Source organism: Choloepus didactylus, chromosome 2, assembly GCF_015220235.1.
Source record: "Choloepus didactylus isolate mChoDid1 chromosome 2, mChoDid1.pri, whole genome shotgun sequence".
Lineage (NCBI taxonomy): Eukaryota > Metazoa > Chordata > Mammalia > Pilosa > Megalonychidae > Choloepus > Choloepus didactylus.
The window spans coordinates 181544437-181564379 of NC_051308.1; the positions used below are offsets into that span (position 1 = coordinate 181544437).

General features: G+C 38.9%; 1 protein-coding gene across 1 annotated transcript in view; it reads right to left on the reverse strand.

Moving 5' to 3' along the window:
• Window positions 1–445: 445 nt before the first annotated feature.
• ROR1 (receptor tyrosine kinase like orphan receptor 1) overlaps window positions 446–19943 on the reverse strand; it is a 410563-nt gene continuing 391065 nt past the window's right edge. Inside the window, exon 9 of the mRNA XM_037827019.1 lies at window positions 446–3945. Coding sequence (XP_037682947.1) covers window positions 2518–3945 — 1428 coding nt within the window. The 3' untranslated portion in view covers window positions 446–2517. The remainder of the gene's footprint in view (window positions 3946–19943) is intronic.

Here is a 19943-nt window from a genome sequence, read left to right on the forward strand (position 1 = left end):
TTATATGGGAACCATGTATTTTATACATGAGTTTTCTGGAAACGCATTACTTGTCTAATTAAAAAAAAAAATGGCCTTTTTGTTTTTACAATATGATGCTTGTGTATTTTAAATGACCATAATAACAAATCAAACATTAATACATGATTAAATGCATGCAGTGAAAATAAGGAAAGATATGGTAGGACAAGATATCTGAATATTGCCATTATATATTTGAAGAAAATATATATTGAGTTAAAAAAATAAGAAAGGAAACAAGGAAACAGACCAGATATAAAAATGCAGAGATATATTTTCACTTCTGTGATACAAACCATAAACATAGCTTTGTGCAAAAAAAAAAAAAAAATCTGAAAATATTCATCTTACAAAACATTGTCAACAAAGCAAAAGATATTTTTCAGTTTGTGAAAAAAAATACTATTTTAATACAAATGGAACTGTTATTTAGTATCACAGTGCTATTATAAAATACATTATTACAAGTGGTTGAAATTTAATTAATGATTTCAGTAATTATAAAATGTTTAAAATAAATGTCATTGTTCTTTATAAACTAACTTGAATTTATTTATTTAACCTTGATAATCATTTTTCAGAGTAGGTATTTTAATGGCTCATGGAATGCTAATTTCCCTTTAAGGGACTCCTAGAAAAACTCGATTCACTGAAATTGTGTTTACTTAAAAATAATAAATATTCTCAGAAAAAAATTGATTGTCATATGATATACAAAATTGTGGTTTGAAGCTTCATCATTAAATAGTTGCATAGCAACAAAAGGATACATATATTCTCCTCTACCTAAAGTTAAGAAATGTAACTTCTGATTCAGCTCATTTATGCCACAAAAACATGTTTTATTTATCTCCCAGTAAATCTGAATATAGCCAATTCACAGTACCTATAAGTCTTTGTAGTGTGAAGACTCGGTGCTTCTGAAAATTGCAATACATTTTGGTAAACACATTTCCTTGATTTTTAATCCTAATTGCAATTAAAAAAATTGAAACATCAGGGTAATTCTCTTACAGTCTCCTAATCAAATATCATTTTCTAGGAACTGCTTCACATCCTATAAATCTCTTTATACATCTCTTTTAACTGTAAAATAAAAATGAGACTTTGAGATGTTGTTCTTGGAATAAAGGAGTTTTTTTTGTTTTTTTTTAACATGAGAAAAACCAAATATAAAATGCCTTTTTATATAGAACTTGAAACCCAAAGATGGCAAAGGTGTCTGGCAGGTAAATGTCATGAGATATATACATTTGATGCCTCCTTCTAACTAAGGTAAAAATAATCATGTTGCTTCTAGCTTAACTCAGTTCTTGGTAATCTTTGAAGTGAGAATTCAGTACTTGTTTATTAAAAATATTGTAATATTTTGCAAAATGGAATTTGTAGTCTTTGGATTCCAACTTACTCTATGAATAAATTGTTATAATTCTTGGGGCTGGACTGAAATCTGTGAACATTTCAACACAGAAAAAAAAAGTGAGAGGAATTTAAAATTAACTAGAAATTGATATCATAGGATTTCCCACTTTCCCAGTGTCCATTAACGGTAAGACCCCTCCACTTTGGACAACTCCTAAATGGGTTGCAAGGTGTGGGTATGCCCCTCTACAGATACACCTCTACTTTTCAGTGTTATTGGTCCAGGGAAGTTCCCAGGGTTGTCTTCCTGGGAACCCTTTTTCTTCTCCCATGGGTGCTGATCTAGGTGGAGGGGCCACCTTCCTGACTGTGCTTCCTTTGGTGCCATGTTTCTAATGCAGCGAAGTGAACTAATCAACCAACAATCAATTCCAGCACCCACGTCTAGCCTTCTTAGGGTCCAGTGCCCTGCTATTTCAAGGGCTTGGGAAAGCACACTGTGAAAAAGAAAAATGTGGAAAAGGCCTTCACGAAGAAGCACACTCCACACCTTCCCAAAGAAGCCCCAACTGTGATAGAGGCTTCAGGGTATCTGTACACTTGTCTTATGGCTCATTTCCATCAGGATTTCAAATGTGGCCTAAGGTTTCCTCATTTATTCTTAACATCACTTCCATACAAACATGCATAGAATCTAGATTGAATCTATAACATAATTCCTGAACATCTGTCCTGAAGAAAAGACAGCAGGCAGACAAATGCTATGGTATATACATTTTGGAGAGAGACGAGTCTTGTGACTGAAGGCAAATACACAAAGCACCATTTGATTTTCTTTTTTGGTTTGATATTTAATCACAAGGTTCTTTTCCTCTTCATTGGTTTGCAGTTTGTAGTACTTGAAACCACATGTACCAGTCCCAATGCCATGTCTTGCACCCTGATGCTATATAAATCCCACAGTGTTTTTTTTCTGTCCATTGTCCATCTTGCTAAGACACAGTTAAACTTCACAGAAGATTCTTGTTGCAATGTCTGCTGAACAAGAACCTTCCTTTAATAAAAATTATTTGAATGGAAATATTTTCTATGGCTTTCTTGTTTGGTGTACCACATTTACAAAAGTCTTGCATTTTACAGTTCTGCGGAAATAATAGATTCGGTGTGTCCATGAATATTGGAGTCTCCTAGCAAAGATGGCTGCTTTGAGTCTATTTTGTAGGGTTTTTGAGATTTGTTGCTAAAAACGGTTATACCCATTCCGCCGGGATGATTTGGAATAGACATGTGTGGTAGTAAAGGAATATTTGCTTCCTGATTGGACCCTGATGAGGGCAGACTGGTCACATGGCCGGTGCTAGTTGACCCACTGGCACTGCTCGGGGACCGACTCTTGGGGGGAGGGCAGTGCTGGATCACTCTGGGAGGAGCTGTTGGCTGATAGTGGGCAGCTGGAAAGGCTGCGTATCCAGGAGGTATTGGGTATCCATTAATGGGGATGAATCGCTGGTTCTGAGGTATTGGTGGGCCAATGAATCCAGTGATCTGGCCCTGTGGTGTAATACCCTGGCTTGGGAACATGTAATTGGGGTATCTGGGGTTACTGAGATTACTCACTGGGCTGGCGCTAAGGGAAGTTGTCTGCGTGGTGGCATTTCCGCCCGAAGGAGTAGTAGAGCTGGTGTGACTTGAGAGTCCCTCCCAGGACCGAAGCCGGACATGAATATCTTTAAATCTTGGTCTCCTGGAAGGAATCTCATTCCAGCACTCTGTCATTAGGCTGTACATTCTGGGAGGGCAATCTTCAGAGCATGGTAACAGCTGTCGTTTTCTCACCATCTCGATCACTTCCTGGTTGCTAAATCCATAATATGGCTGGAGTCCAAAACTGAAAATCTCCCACAAGACAACCCCAAAAGACCAGATATCTGAATCGGAAGAGAATTTGCCATACATGATGGCTTCAGGGGGCATCCAGCGAATGGGCAGCAAAGATTTACTCTGTACCCTGTAGTAATCAGCTGAGTATATTTCTCTGGAAAGCCCAAGGTCTGAAATCTTTACATGAAGTTGCTCTCCAATTAAAATATTGCGAGCTGCAAGGTCCTTATGGACAAAGAAGTGACTAGACAGGTATTCCATGCCAGCTGCAATCTGAATTGCAATGTGCAGAAAATCGCCATGATCCAGGCTGGATTTTACAGTCCCATCTTCGTCACTGCTGCAGCCAACATCGGAATGTGGGGATCGCATGATGAGGAACTCGTGGAGATCCCCCTGATTCATATACTCAAAAAGCATACACACAGGTTGTTCCTGAGTGACAGCACCTAGAAGGCAGACAATATTGGGATGGTGTAGTTCGGCCATAAGGGAGGCTTCTTGTTGAAATTCTGTCCATTGCTGAGGGTTGTTATAGTCTTTCAAGGTCTTGATAGCAACCAGCTGAGCATGGTCCATGCCTGGGAGATAGAGGTGGCCCTTATAGATTTTTCCAAAGGCACATTCACCCAATTCTTCCATAAAACGTACAGCAGAAAGAGGCAGTTCTTTAGCCTTGCTCTGTATGAAAGAAAGGAAAAGTGTGGTTTAAAACATTTCTTGGCAAGACATCCTGGAATCTGAAAGAAGGGTGGAAATAGGGCAAATAGAGGAAGATTCTATAAATCAGATTAAATAAAACATTGTAGGCCTATAAGTCTTTAAATTGTTGACTGCAGCTTAGCAGAGGTGTTAGATGCAATTTTCTGTCTATCACTCCCCTACTCAAACCTCACACCTCCTAGTGGTCTCCTTTCCACTCCAAGTGTGGTTTTCCCACCAGCAGCATCAGATAGCCCAAAGCTTAATTACACAAGCAGACTCTTGGGCCCCCTGCAGACCCCTAAATTAGAAAATGCATTTTGACAAGACCCCCGGTGATTTCTGTGCACATTAGAGTGTGAGAGGCACTGCTGCAAGAGGACACCGCCTTAATTCTTAGCCTGGCACTCACAGTATTTGTGATCTGGTCCTAAACCACCTTCTTGACATGATCCCTTGCTACTTTATATGATAGCATCCCTTTAGTTAAATAGGCCTGCTCATTGTTGCCTCTAAATGGCATGTACATTCTTGCCTAATACCTCTCTGTTCCTTTAATGGTCTTTTGTTCTTGGGATGTTTATTGTGCTAAATACCAGAGAAATAAAAATGAAAGACTGGCCAGCTGAGCCGTCACAAGAGAGATGGGGAGGTTTGGTAACTACTCCTTACATCTCTTTCCTATTAAATCCTTTCTTTCCTAAAAAGCCTATTTCAGGCCCCACATCCTCTGAAACTTTCCCAGACCACTACACCCCCGGGGTCTTTGCCTCCTTTGGAGTCTTTGGCCATTACTGCTACCTCGTACAGGAGGCAGTGTGGTGGCTGGTTATGCACATGACCTTCTCAATTTTGCCAGCTGTGTGGGTGCAATGTTTAGCCACCCTGTGCCTCAACCCCCTCATCTATAAAATGGGATGATAATAACTGTATTTATATCAGAGGTTATTATTAGCTTTTAATGCATTAATATTTATTAAATAATCAGAACTGTTTTTTGCACATGGCAAGCATCATTTAACTTTTAGCTAGTATTACCTTGCTGTTGCTATATTTCTTAAGGTATTTGTTTCCTCACTGAGACTGTAAGTTTCTTGATGGGAGTGCCCTTTATACCAATTTATATCCCTAGGGCTTTGCAAGTGGGTTGTTCATTGATTGACTTTAAAGCAGACAGGAGAAGGCATCTAGCTTATGATGAAAATTGGTATTAAATTGTGACATTTGATCTTGGCAGTAAATGTCAATGTTGTTTTTACTATTTTTGAAATTCACCTCAAATCTAGCCCAGTGTTTAGTCTCATTTGTTAAAAAAAAAAAAATTTAAAGCTATGCATTTGTACATAAAACTGTGATAGTTTTATAGTCCCTATATTTTTAAATCCTTATTTTTAAGAAAAAGAATACTACTCTGAGTATTCCGATTGAAGCTGACAATGTTGCAAAATACATATGGAATTTAGAACTCTCTGTACAGAGTTTAAAACAACAGTTGATGAAATTAAGTAAAATATTTGTTTAATACAGACTCCACCAATTCAGAATTCATGATGATGTTTTCCTATATTAAATCCAAGGGGAAATGCTATTAACCTAATTGTAAGTGTAAATAAGCTTGCAGCAAAATGCCCACTTAAAAGGACAAAATGGAATTTAAGATTTGGGCACATTAATTCTTATATGCAAATGATATTTTTCATTAAAAATTGTCTTATTTATTCATTAAAGCAGATTTTATGGAATTTATATTTGGAAATGCCTTCTAGGAAAGTTATTTGTGCTGCAAGTAATGGCAATGCATTGTTTTAAACATTCAGTAAATTAAAGCTTATTGATCAAGTCCAATTCATTATAGTATTTTTGTAATGGCAAAAGATTAGAAACAATGTAAATATCTAGTTAGAGGAGACTGTATAAATTATGGTGGATCTAGTAAATAGGATATTATATAGTTGTAAAAAAAGAATGAGAAAGCTTTCTATGTACTGATATGAAAATATCTCCAAAACACCATTGCTAAGTTAAAAATAAAAAGCAAAAGAACATTGTGTTGTATGCTGCTTTTGCATAAACAGAAAAAGAATGAATGTATTCATATTTCTTTGCATATGCATAAAGAGACCCTAAAAGGATATTTAGGAAACAAATAGCAGTGGTTACTGGCTTGGGGCTGAGGGTTTATGGATTATGGAGGTGAGAACTGGAAGAAGAGGGGCTGGGGAGGAAGATTTTTCACTTCATGCTTTTTTTTTTTTTTTTTTGGTACCTTAAACTTTAGAGCCATTTGAGTATATTTCAATTCAAATACGTTAAATAATTAAGTTTAAAAACACAAGACCCTTCCTTCCGTTTGACTGAATCAGGAAATTTCTTCTGCAATCAAAGGTCCATCTAATTCCCATTATGTCAGTCTAATATTCCTTGGGTTTAGTTCCTAATTCCCATTTTCCCTCAGAAGTCCCTCATGCTTGTCTATCACTGAAAGCCTGGGTATCCTGTTTAGCTGAAAAAGTAACTGATATGTACATGTAAATTGGATCATGTAAATTTTGCTTAGAGGGTCTAGATTCTTATTGGAGTTAATGTAGTTCCTTTGGGAGAGGAGGATGTGGGTGATGAGAAAGGTAACCAGTTAAACCAATCCTATTTTTTTTCTTACAGCATTTGGATGATTTTACTTCTGCTGGTAAACATAACTCAAGGTGATCTTTTCCGGTGTGATGTTAAGATTGAGGATTCCCATTAGGACTTTCTTGATGATGTATGTATATGAATCCAATTTACATGAAGGTCTACCGAAAGTACATATTACTTACTTTTTGCACTAAACAGGATACCCAGGCTTTCAGTGATAGACAAGCGTGAGGGACTTCTTCTGAGGGAAAATGGGAATTAGGAACTAAACCCAAGGAATATTAGACTGACATAATGGGAATTAGAACCCCCACCCTGACTCCCTGTAACTAACCCATAGGCAGTTTGTTACAAATCAAACCATGTGAGCTTTGGAGTCATACAGATCTGGGTTTGTATCCTTGATCTGTTGCTTTCTGTTAATAATAGTTAATACTGATATAGCCCTTATTATATTCCAGACACTATTTTAAGCACTTAAAAATATTAACCCATTTAATAGAGCAATCCTGTGGTGTAGGTCCTATATTAATTGGTTGATCTTGGGCAACTTTCTTAACTTTTCTGAACCTCTGCTTCCATATCTATGAAATAATATATCTATCTTGTGTAATTGAAGTAGGGATTAAATACAACAACATATGTAATTTCTACCTAATAAGTGTCCATTAAACATTCTTAGTATAGCCTCCTTAGGGATATAATCCCAGAAGTAGACTCAATGCAGATGATTTTGATCCATATATAGTCTTAAGTGGAAATAAAGTTTTTTAGGCTCTGACGAAAGCTGTGTCTTTCTTTCCAGTACTAAACAATTCCCCAGTTTTGATTCAGAAAGCAAGGAATTCAATGCAGAAGTACATCAGAAGGATATCATGGGTCACAGTGTTGTGGATAATATGAGTTACCTAGTGGAAAAAGATGAAGGTGCTTACAAGAAATAATTCTCTGGATACATAAAGCACAACATAATTCCAGACATGAGGGAGGAGATGTACAAGAAAGCTCATGCTGCTATACGAGGCAAGCCAGTCGATGAGAAGAAGTCTAAGAAAGAAGTTAAAAAGAAGAGGTAGAGCTGTCCCCAAATGTCTTTTCCCCCAAAAGAATATCAGGCAACCTTCCTCAGAGATCAGGAGCAAGCTGCTGAGAGCTAAACCAAACCACAATTTTCTATGAAGATTTTTCAGATGAAGACAATAAATTTACCAACAAACCAACAAAAAATTTTTTGTAAAGTTTCTTCTTGTTGTTCTTCTGTGGTTTTTAGGTGTTTTGTTTTGTTTTGTTTTTTTGGTTCATTCGTTTGTTTTTTAATCCTTAAAAATGACAGAGAATTTGTTTTGGAGACTGAGGGGTAGGTGAGAAATTGAGTGGCCTGTGGTTTACCCCTCTAAGAATTTTGGGACATAAGGATGGATGTGTAGGGTGGAACATCCATGTGGAATAATGGATGGTAGCAGATGGGAAAAGTAGGCAAGCAGTCCAAATTTCTGGGGACTGGAAGAGAAGGAGTGGACAGGACTTTGGCACAGGCTTGACATGGGGCCTTTGAACCTTAACAGCTAAAAAAGTGCAGCTGCATACCCCTACACTGAGGTAAGCAAATTAGTTCTTATGCATTCATCCTTGGAAGAACTCTTATCCTTTCCATTTTACAGATGGAGAAAAGAGGCTTAGAAAGAGTATCAAGAATTTTCAGGAGATCCAAGAGCTGCACTTGGATTTGCAAGGCCTTATGCTTTGGGCCACACCATTGTTTTTGAAATCAGAGAAGCTGGTTAGTCAGCAATCCCAGTTTGAGGCAGAATGTTTCTCGGGGCTCAGCCTGGGGCCTGATACGTTTTAGGGCGATGAAGTCAGCCTCCAGTGTGTGGCCCCTCCTGTTCAGACACATGGACCCAGAGTGTGTCTTGTCACATCTCACCAATACCTGGCGGGGCATATAGAGTACATCATCCAAACTCTTCTCCAGCCTATGGAAGGAGGAAGAAGTAGTCCACATTTTGGGATTCATTTCAGAAAGAAGCATGAAAAGCATCTAAGATGGCAGATTTCATATAACCTTTCTTTCAAGCACCTGTGCAGCAGCAGGCACAGAAATACCCAGAAAAAACTGCACAGAGCTTGTATCAGGGGAACAAGTCACACAGTGATTTGCATTTTTAAAATGCTCAAGTTACTTGGTACAAATGAGTCTTAACTATACACTCATTTTCAAATTTTACATAAATCCTGAACTAGTTAAAAAATCATAAAAACCCTTAAAGAAGCAGTCAGTAGACTGTACGGTGACGGCAGGAAATTAGCTGTATTGTTGAGGAACAGATGGTTTACATTATACAAACCCTTTAGGCTAAACTTGTTTAGGTCTGGCATATTGTAAATTATATTTTAGTAATGAAAGTGAAATGACCTCTGCCTGACCTCAAGTGGGGTTTGTCTGTTTGAACCAATGTAGTGGAAAACTATGAAAGAAAATGAAGTCATAAAGTTTTGGCAGTTCAATTTTGGCTCATTTCAAGTTAAGGGGTTATAAATCTGTTTAGTTTTTGTTTGACAAGTATTTGTCATACAGGGATGTACAAAATGTAAAGAAGTGTAAAATACACATGAGGCATGGTGCCAAAGTAAACCAAGTACAAAGGAAAACTCGAATGAATAGGGTCCCCGGCTCCTATCTCTTTATCACTCCCTCCATTAGTTGAATGACAAGATGGGCTCGGTTTATTATATGCTGTAAGGCAATTAAGTACCTTAAAACTGAAACAGGCTTTCAGTTTAAATGTTAACATTTTTACTTCTCAAAGTAAACACACATCTGCCTCAGTGCATAGTCTTAAAAATTATATAATTTTGGGGGGGAGGGGGGAATCAAAGTTGATGCAGAAGTTGATCCATTGTTCTAAAATTTGATTGTGCTTCTTTTCTTAAAAATTTCTAAAGAGCAATTCTATTGGAGTTTAAATGAGCTCTTCACTGAAGGAAAATGAAAGAAGATTTTTGATGTGAGTCATTTGGGGAGAAAGTAAGGTATAATAACATTTCTAAATTGTCGATGGAGAGACCAGGCTGATGTTGTTGGCTTCTTTCACCCGAGTAATGAATACTAAGTGGGGATGTGTGACTCTTTTGTGTCTATTAACTTTAGATATGAAAGCAATGAACCATGGGTGAAGCTTTTAAACATTCTAATTGTGTAGGTGGCAGATGAATAAGGAGTTCAGCTCCTTATTCAGTGACTTTATCTCTTTTCACCTTAGGGAAGTCACAGGAGGCGATAATACATTTGAAATCACTCCTCCAGGTAAAGCGGCTTACTACTCACCTGTTAACCTGCTGTTTCCTGCTCACTTAACGTAAGTGACTACCATGGGAAACAAGGTGAGAATTTTCTGATGGCCACCAACATTTGTATGCTGCATGGACCCTGGTCTGTGACTTTTCACCTCTAACCTGAATGAGGTATGTTTACTTTTTTTTAAATTCATTTTATTGAGATATATTCACATACCATGCAGTCATACAAAACAAATTGTACATTCAATTGTTCACAGTACCATTACATAGTTGTGCATTCAGGTATGATTACTTTTAAGAGTCCAACATGAAAGGGGAGGGAATCATCAGGCAACCAGAAGAAGACCGGATACCATATTCACAGAATGAACCTGCAGTCTCCCCCTGCAGTCCCTGCAGCTCCAGTCACTCAAGGATGGTTTCTTTCCCATGCCCTAATCCCCCAAGACTGATCGCTGCCCTTTTGGCCGTTGTTTCCCTTTACGAATACCCTTTGCTATTTATTTGAAGCAGATTCTATAGTTGGGCACAAATGTCTGCAAGAGAAGAGCAGATTCCAAGTAGTGGCATTTGCCCTCAGCCCTGTCAGAGGAATGATGAGACAGATCAATCCTATTGAAATTAGAAGGGTAGTTTTGGAAATGGGATGACATTACCAAGTCCATTTTCTCTCTGGAAGCACAGCTTTCCCTGAAATTTGTATTAACTGGGAACTCTCTTTTTTCTCCAGTACTGTGAGAGTCATACTATTATTTCCCCATTTTATGGATCAGGAAAATAAGGCATTTACATCAGAGCTGCATCAGAATCCCCTGGAGGGCTTGTTAAAACAGACCCTACCCTACACCCCCACCGCCACCCCATTAGTTTCTGATTCTGTAGATCTGCCGCTGAAGTCTAATATTTTGCATTTCTGACAAATCCCCAGGTGCTGCAGATTCTCTTGGCCTAGAGGCCTCACTTTGAGAACCACTGGAATAAATGAATATGACTTTTTGGTCTGGGTTCGTGCTTCCTGCATGATGCATGGAGAACCTGGTTGAGCAGTTCTGATTTATACTAGGCAAAGAAAACAACACTGCTTTAGAGTATACTTTAGAAATGCCAGCAAAATTCAAGAACTATTGACTGGCATTTACTGGGTTTATATTCTGCACAGCTACTGTCTTCATGAGACTCAAAGTTTTTATATACAAATCTCTCAACAGCTTGGGCCATGTCATCAGTTGTGCTCTATTTTCCTATACAGCCAATCATTTAGGATATACTCTAATAGCTGTTGCATTAGTCAGTCATCTGATTCTGTATATACTGTATGTTAAAGAGTATACATACTGAATAGTAGTACAGGAGGAAACATGAAAGAACCATGAAGATAGAAAACACAGCTCCTATCCTAGATGGGCTTGCAATATGAGCTTAATAATAGCTGCCATGTTTTGAATATTTGCCATGTGCCAGACCCTGGGATCACAATAAAGACTAATTTTTTTTTTAGGGCTTATGGGTTAGGCTGTATGTACTTTATTCATATTAACTCCTTTTATCCTGACAATAATCCCATGAGGTTGACAGCTATGACTATTATCCCCATTTTGCAGATGGAGAAATGGAGGAACACAGCAGTTAAGTGGTCCCATAGCTGGTTGGCTAAAATTCAAACTCTAGAGCCTGCTCTCTTAATGGCTAAGCTACATGCCCTTGCCCTTATATCCTGTATAATGTTGACTCTTGGCCATTATTCCTGTTGGTATTAAAAGCTCATTTTTTCATAACCCAATTCTATCTTTTTTACTATTACATTTATAAAATTAATTTTTAAAACCACCTGGGCCTAAGTTTTCTTTGTGGGAAGGTTTTAGATAAATTCAATTTCCTTAATAAATATAAAGCTACTCAGGAAAAAAACATAGCTTAATGACTAAACTACATTCCCTTGTCTACTCTCTGAGGTAAGTGCTTAATACATCAACTCATTTAATTTTCGTTACAATCCTGTGAGGTTCATACTATCATTTCCCCATTTTATGGATCAGGAAAATACAGCACTTAGTGGTTAAGTAGCCTGCCTAAGGAAGCACAACTATTAAATGATGGTGCCAAGATTCAAATCCAAGTATGTCTATCTCCAAAGCTGGAGCATTTTTCTGGGAACAGATGGCACAGTTTTCATTAGATCCTCAAAGGGGTCCATAATTTTAAAGCATGAGGACCACTGGTATAGAAGTGGAATGCTCAAGGTGTGGAAGCTTTCTTTCTGTTCTCTGAACTAAACTCTGAGCTGATACTCTGCTGTCCCTATTAGTAGACTTGGGTAAGTGAACAAAACCTTTTAACAGCAGCCTTTGCCTGAGTAGGGCATGATTGCCCTGGATAGTTTATGAAAGTGAGTTTCTTAGTATTTGGACTTGGCTGTTGACATCAGTCTACTTGACTCCAAAGCCTATATTCCTTTCTTGTGTGTTTTACTGGTTCTTAGGTAGACACTATTAGAATTGTGAAACAATTGACTCCACTCATAAATGCAAGTGATTATATTTTAAAAGCCTAAAGGCCACTGCCATTGTATTTTGGGAGGTTATGTACATTTTCAAAGGCTACGGCATAACTAAGTGCCTTCTGGTGTATGCAATCAAATTCTAGAGGGTGTTTCAACCAGTATTTTGCCACACTTGCTCAGAATTCAGCTGTACTTCTCTGGAAGTGATTTAACTTCAGAAACAGTTCTTTTCTCTATAATGGAACTTGCTGGTGGTTTGAATGTTTGGTGTTGTCCAGGTTTGAGTCTGTGGTGGAAGTACTTTACAGTGTTAATGGAAGAGGTCTTATTTTGCCTGGAAATAGACATAACAGGTGCCAGTAACTTTAATGTCAGCATGAACCACCATGTGCCCATAACTTGGGCTTGTATGTTTCAGTTAGCCTGAAAATGAAGGCAGTGAAATGAAATGGTGGCACATTTGGACTCTGGGTTTGAATTTTGGCTCTATCACTTACTAGCTGTGTGACTTTGGGCAAATTCTTACCTTCCCAGCCTCAGTATTCTCACCCCAGAAACCAGCCTAAAATTAGTACTTCCTTTATAGGATTGTTGTTAAAATTAAATTGAGGTAATTATGTGAAGCATTTAGCCCATTTGTAATGTATCCATTGATAATATCCCATTCTCTCCAGAAGAAAAGTTTCTATAGATTTGGTGTGAGCTAAGCCTTCCAGCCCTCACTATCAGAACCCTCCACCCTGATAAATTTTATCTAGGGTGTGAGCAAGGTGTGAGGCAGGGGAATTAATAGGAATGGGCACGAGAACTACCAGAGCTGTCCAAAGAACTACCTTTATAATCTTTGCTGTGATTTCTTGGCCTCTGTTCTCAGCTGGGTTAATGCTGTGGGCTGTTGGATCCTATAACTTCCTCCCCACCCCATATTATCCTGTGAACAGTGTTTGGTTGTTGATTAAAAGATATGTGGTGGTTCATAGCACTACTGTAATAAAAATAATAGTAATTTCTAGCTATTGAGGACCTGTGAGATGCCAGGTACAGTATCTTGAAATGTCAAAATAGCCCTTTTAAGTACTATTTTTAATCCTTCTTTTAAAGGTGAGGAAGTAGAGGCTCAGAGAAGTTAATTAAGCAACTTCTTAAGATCTCATTGTCAGTAAATGACAGAGTTAAGACTTGAAATCCTATCTCTCTGCCTCTTAATTCTTGCTCTTTCAAGTAATCAAACCATCTCCCAGAAATACACTATGAAAAAATGTGCCTGGAAAGGTAAGTTAGACCCAGATAGTAGGAGACTTTTATAGCTTGAAATTGGTCCTTCCAGGTTGGGAAATCATTGTACTCAAGCGAGAAGTAAAGCCACTTTGGAGGGTAAAACCAGCATGAGAGAGAGGAGAGAAGACCGATAAACTTCATAGGATGCTCCTTTAGGGAATTTAAAAGAACTAGTAAAGAGAGCAGGCGAAAGAGATAAGAAGAAAGCCAAGGGGAAAAGTATTTCAAGATGGTGATTAAGAATATTAAATGCCCCAGAGAAATTAAAGAGGAGGAAGCCTTGGAAAAGGGCACTGGATTAAATTATATTCCCTATGGCTCCCAAGAGGACTATGCCAATAGAATGGTGAGCTCAGAAGCCTTGAGGGACAATGGCTTTAAATCGCAAGTGGAAAAGTTATTGAGGATGTTTTAGTACAAGTGTGGTGACATTTGGTAAGGACAGTGGTTTAAGAGGGTTAGTCAAACCACAGCAGGGCTTTTTAGATGGAAGCATGTTGCTGGCAAAGGGGACAGACCCAGATTATATTCTATGAAAACAGTCAAGTGTCAGTACATTCAGCAAGCACCCTGGCTAGAAGGGAAAAGGAGAGATGAATTGCCTGGAAGTGAAGAAACAAAGAAGCTGGCAAGAGATGAGAGTAAATTGAGAAATACAATGTAGCCACCAGCTTCAGGAAGCTGGGAGAACCCTGATTTCCCCCAAATCATTTTCCTTCTATTAGCCAGGAGCTGCAGGATTTAGATCCACAGCGACTATTAGAGCTTCAGTTGTACTCAGTTCCTTTGCTGCATTCTCTTTTCCTTGCCCCTCATTTGCAAACTCCTCCACCTCCTAACCTCTCTGAGCATCTAATCCCCAGCATCCACAGCAAGCACAATTAAAGACTTGCTCTGTTTTTCAGGCCCAAGAGAGTTGGGGAAGGGGAATGGAAAGGAGGAAGAAGAGGCAAAGGAAAAGAGGCAGGGAGAAGGGAAGTTAGGGTTTCCGGGTTTCTGTGAGAAGGGTCATTTTCTGCAGTACTGAAAAAAATAACACTCACTCAGATTGTAAAATTTGTAATGCAACAGAAAAATCCTTCTTGGTTCAGGCATCACTGGAGTACTCATTTGAGTACTCAGTTCTCCTCATTTGAGGATTTCAAAGATGTAAAAATAGGAGGTTATCTAATCCAACTGAAAGGCTTGAAATCTTTTGCTGAACAAAATAAAAGGAAAAACAAGCAAACAGTACCTTACACAAATACAATCTACTTCTTTCCCTGGACAGCTGAGAAAATTGAGATGCAGAAAGGCTAATTTTCAGGGTCACAGGGCAGTTAGAGGTGGAGTCAAGGAGAACATCTCTAACCCCTGACTTTTCAAGGCTGCACATTTCTCTGTGATGAGTCTCTGACCCACTGGGCTCCGGAAGGGGAAGCAACTCTAGCCCTCTCAAAAGCTGGTCTCCCTTGCCTGGGTCTCCACATGCAAACGGCTAAAGGGCTTCCTTTCTCCACAGATCAGTGGGACACTTCTCCTTCACCAAAAATTTTTACTTCCAACTCTGCCATCTCACTTCTCTAGGGACTCAAGCCAGGTCCCCTCAGCACAGCTGCCTATTATCCTCTCTGAAGGGCATTGTTTTTTCATCTCCCAGAGAAGCCTCTCCTTCCTAATCCAAACACTCAGGGGAATTTTAGCAACTCAGCAAGAGAGGAGAGATGGAAAGAGATAGTTTACACACTGAAGGGCAAATTCATTTGGATAAGTAAGAACCCTGGAGTCTCTGGCTTTTGAATTGGCCAAAGAGAAATAAGAATAAAGCTGGAGCAGACCAACCTCCATCCTTCATTCCTTTCTGATCCTTGCCTCCAAATATCCTTTTGATTTTGCTCTGGTAGGGTGTTTGTTTTCAGGACTTTTTTTTCCCTTTCCTGTGTGTCCCTTCCTTTTAGATTTTATAGGTACATGTAATATTTATGTGTCAGTGACCTTTCAAAGCAGTTTTAGAGATTGACTGTTTACATTTAGGAATTTTCTTTAAGGCCTCCAAAGTCCTTTGTGCTTTTTCCAGGAAAGGCACTCAGTAAGAACCAAAACAAACAACTGAATAACTCAAATTTGATTGGAGCCAAATCTCTTAGGAGACTCAGAAAAAGAAAAAGAAAAAAGCTAACATTTGTTTTTGTTGTTTCCTTTCCCCTTCCTAACCCAGTCAAATATACTTGAGCCATTCCTACTTCCAGCCCAGTTAGTTCAGAAGTGCTTGTGAGCTGTTTAAGGCTAACTTCTAAGCCTTGTGTTGTAGGAATCTTGACACTGGGAGATTTTGCAAGGCACACTTTGGAAATGACCCAGAAATTATGAAAACCATGTTTACTTCACCAAGTCTCTGGGAAAATTGATCCAAGTTTTTTTTTTTTTATTTTTTTTTTTATTTTTCTCTTTAATCCTGGAAGATGGAGGACTACTATTACTACTCTGGCCAAATTTCACATTCCCCTTGCAGGGCGAAGGCCACCTCTTTCAGATGTATGTCTATTCTGTAGGCCCGCTTAGAGATTTGTCAGAAGCCAGGGTGATGCCTGTGTTTACTGTTCAGCCCAAATCAACCAAATGGAATCATGGTTATAAGTTTGCTTCCTCTTCCTCCATGACTTGTTCCATGAAAAAGTTATCATGAGGTCTGCAACAGTAAGGACTTTATTTAGAGTTGGAAAATCCTGAAAGCAAATCTTACCTCTTGATTAACTTGCTCTTTGACCTTGGGCAAGTTATTTAATTTGTTTGAGTCTTAGTTACCCTGGTTGTAAAAAAGGGATAATAATACCCACCTCTTATGTCAGCTGTGAGGTCTAAAAGTGACTTTGAATGTGAAAGTGCCTGGTATAGTTGTTGATGATATGCATTAGTTAATATGCCTTAATTAACTCTATTTGTGTCACAAAAACTCTCTGAAATCTCTATTCAAAAGTCTGCATAAATCCAAAGCATCATGCCTGTTGGCCTTCATATGTTGCAAAATAATCCTCTGCTAAAAATGAAAGTGACTCACAGGTTGAGGCTGACTGTGGTGGTTTGAAGCTTTATGTGCCCAAGAAAAAACATGTTCTTAAATCTAATCCATTCCTGTTGGTGTGAACCCACTGTAAGTAGGACCTTTTGATGAGATTACTTCAGTTAAGGTGTGACCCACCTCAATCGGAATGGGTCTTCATCCTATTACTGGAGGCCTCTATAAGTGGAATGAATACAAAGAGAGAAAGAAAGCAAGCCATGGAAGCAAGAAGCTGAAAGCAAGGAAACCCAGAAGAGAAGGAAGAGAGCAGCATACTGCCATGTGCCTTGTCATGTGGCAGAGGAGCCAAGGTTTGCCAGCAGCCAGTCATCAGGAATAAAGCGTCTCCTAGAAGATGTCTTGATTTGGATATTTTCAAGGCCTCAAAACTGTAACCTTGTAAACTAATAAATTCCCATTGTTTAAGCCGAACCATTTCATGGTCTCTGCTTTAAGCAGCTCAGGAAACTAAAACACGGACCTACAAAATTAATAGGTAATTTTTCTGATGGAAATGATTCTTTCCAAGGTTTCTGCCACAGCAATGAGGAGCTGGCCTCTACAGTCTGGCCATCCTACACAATGTGACTGCTGCAACCAAAATAACCAGGGGGGAGGGGTCTCCCTCATACCCAAAGTTCTGGTGTTTCTAAGGCTTCTCAACATTGAATTAAAGAAGTGACAGGGAGAGAATGTCACAGAACAATGACTATTGCACTAGAAGCTTGAGGTCATTGGATATGTAAAGGTATCTGTAAGGTCAACTATTACTTCATGAATGTGCAATAATAGTAGCCCATCTATTTTCTTATACTACCACTGCTAAGACTCCTTTAGTAGCCAAGCCGCCTTCAGTTCAGTTCAGTTTAGTCAGCCAGTCTAAATGAGCATTTCTCCAAAGGGTTGTCTGTCCAACACTGATGTTGATATGGCTAACACTCAGTATTCCTCTAAGTGCTTTATAGGTATTAACTCATCCATTCTGACAGCAACTCAATGGGCAGGTTACTGATGAGGAAACTGAGACACAAGGAGGTCAGGAACACTGTCCAAAGTCATAGAGCAGAAAGCCAGGCAGTCAAGCTCCAGAGTCCATGCTCTTAACTATATCTTACTTCCTCTCTAAAGGTGTGAACTTTTAGAAATTTGTGATCTTGTCATTCTGAAAGATGTATGAGAAGTGAATATAGTGTTTTATAGTTGAGGTGTCCTAAGAGCCATGTGAGGAACATCTAAAAATAATTTGGAGTTACCAGATATAATATTTGGTTGATTTTTGGTGGATTTTACTTAATGATGCTCTATATCCATCTCCCTCCAAGACTTTTATTATAATTTGTGCCAGGGGAGGTATCAGGGAAGGCAGCTATTTCCTTCTGTGTGTCAATTCAGCCCTTTCTTCTTCATGTCAGCCCTTTTGTGGTGGGCACCACCTATGGCTATGGAAGAGCAACATGGCTGGAAGTCACAGACTATTGCCTGATCTCCGTCTTGAATTATATCCATTTCCTGACCATTTGCATTTCCTAAATAGTGTAGTAGAGGTGGGAAGTGACTTCTTTTAAAAGAACACTGGGTGAGAGGCAGGATTCCAGTTCTAGCACTTCAGCTTTCCCTTTGCACTTGAGGAATGACCCGAAGGTTCTTCCGAGTTAGAGAAACTAATTCACACCAAGGAATGCATGACTAAGAGCCTTCCATTCATTCCTTTTCAGGGATGCATGCATTTGAAATGATCTAATGAATATTTTATAATTAGAACATTAGGAGGTGGTTTTGGAGTTTGTGTTGGGGCTTTAAAAACAAAAGTCACCAAATTTGGCTCTAAAAAAGGATGGCAGGAAGAAGGGGAATGGTCTTCGAGGACCCTAAGCACTCATGAATGGAAAAAGGAATGTGCCACTTACTCTCTTCTGCTCAAACTTTCCAAGTTTCAAGTCTTGGCCACCCCAGTCTCATGGGAAACACAGATCCTATGACAAATAGGTAAGGCAAGATCTTTTCCTGACCATTTCTGGAATCTGATCCTTGTCCTAGACCCCCAGTCTGGCATAGATACACTAATCAGTACTGAAATGAACTTTATGGGACTTGCAAGCACAAGGTCATGCTGGACAAGTGGGAAACCTTGCCTCCAGGTTCTACTTTCCCAGCTCTGGAGTTACTTCTCCCCTGCTGATCCTTACAAGGATCTTTCTCCACCCAGCTCCAGCTTCATCTGCCATGTGACTCACCTGGAGACAGGGCTGTGACTCATAGGATAACTAGGACCAGCTGGGCCTTGAAGAGCCCTCTAGACTGGTGTCCTGTAGCAGTGAGAAGCACATAAACTTGGGAATTATAAGGAACCAACCTAAAACCTGACTCCAGTTACAAGGATATAACCTTGGGCAATCCACCAGCTTCTCAAAACCTGTTTTATGAAATGCACCCCCTTATAGTATTGTGAAGATTAAATACAATATGCATGTAAAATGCAATAATGTATGTAAATCACCTAGCTAAGAAGCTAGGATTGTCAAAAGAGTTGAACCCCCACTCCCAGCCCTGTCCCACAAGCCACTGTTGTAAATGCTATGATTTTCAAGGTCTGTGGCTCTTTTTATGGTAAAAATTCACCCTTAGCAAGAGAACATGGCTTTGCTGGAAAAAGAATAGTTGAAAAATTTTTTTAGTATTTAAGAAACCCCCAAACCTCACCAACAAATATGATTTTACAATAAAAATATTTTTAAAAGCTTTTAAATTGAAAAAGAATCTAAACAGCAAAGTAAATAAAGAAAATGTGGGACTATGTGTCAGTCCTAATTTGCTGCTTTACTTATTAGGTAAAAGGATTATTTAATTTGAGTGTGAAGACATTTTCTCCTAAAATTACATTAAAAGTGATGCATTTATTTTTTATGAGGGAGAAAAGAATAATATGGTCAGTAACCCGCAGAGAAGAAAAATATTTGTTGAATGAATGAACATTCCTATGGAGTTGGAACAAGAATAAAAGACAGCTTTTGGATACAAGAATCCTAAATTATTTAAACCAAATCTCTTTTCTAAGAGGCTGTGATCGAGGTGTTGGCTTTCCTGAGAGAAAGCCTCTGTTGTATTTCAGTTCAAAGATGTAGCATGTGTGCTCCATTTAAGGTAAAGGCCAGTGACCCCGGGTTCCCCGCCAGGACCTTAAGCAACCCAACTGATGAAAGATGGGAGGAAAAGCTAAAGGGAAGT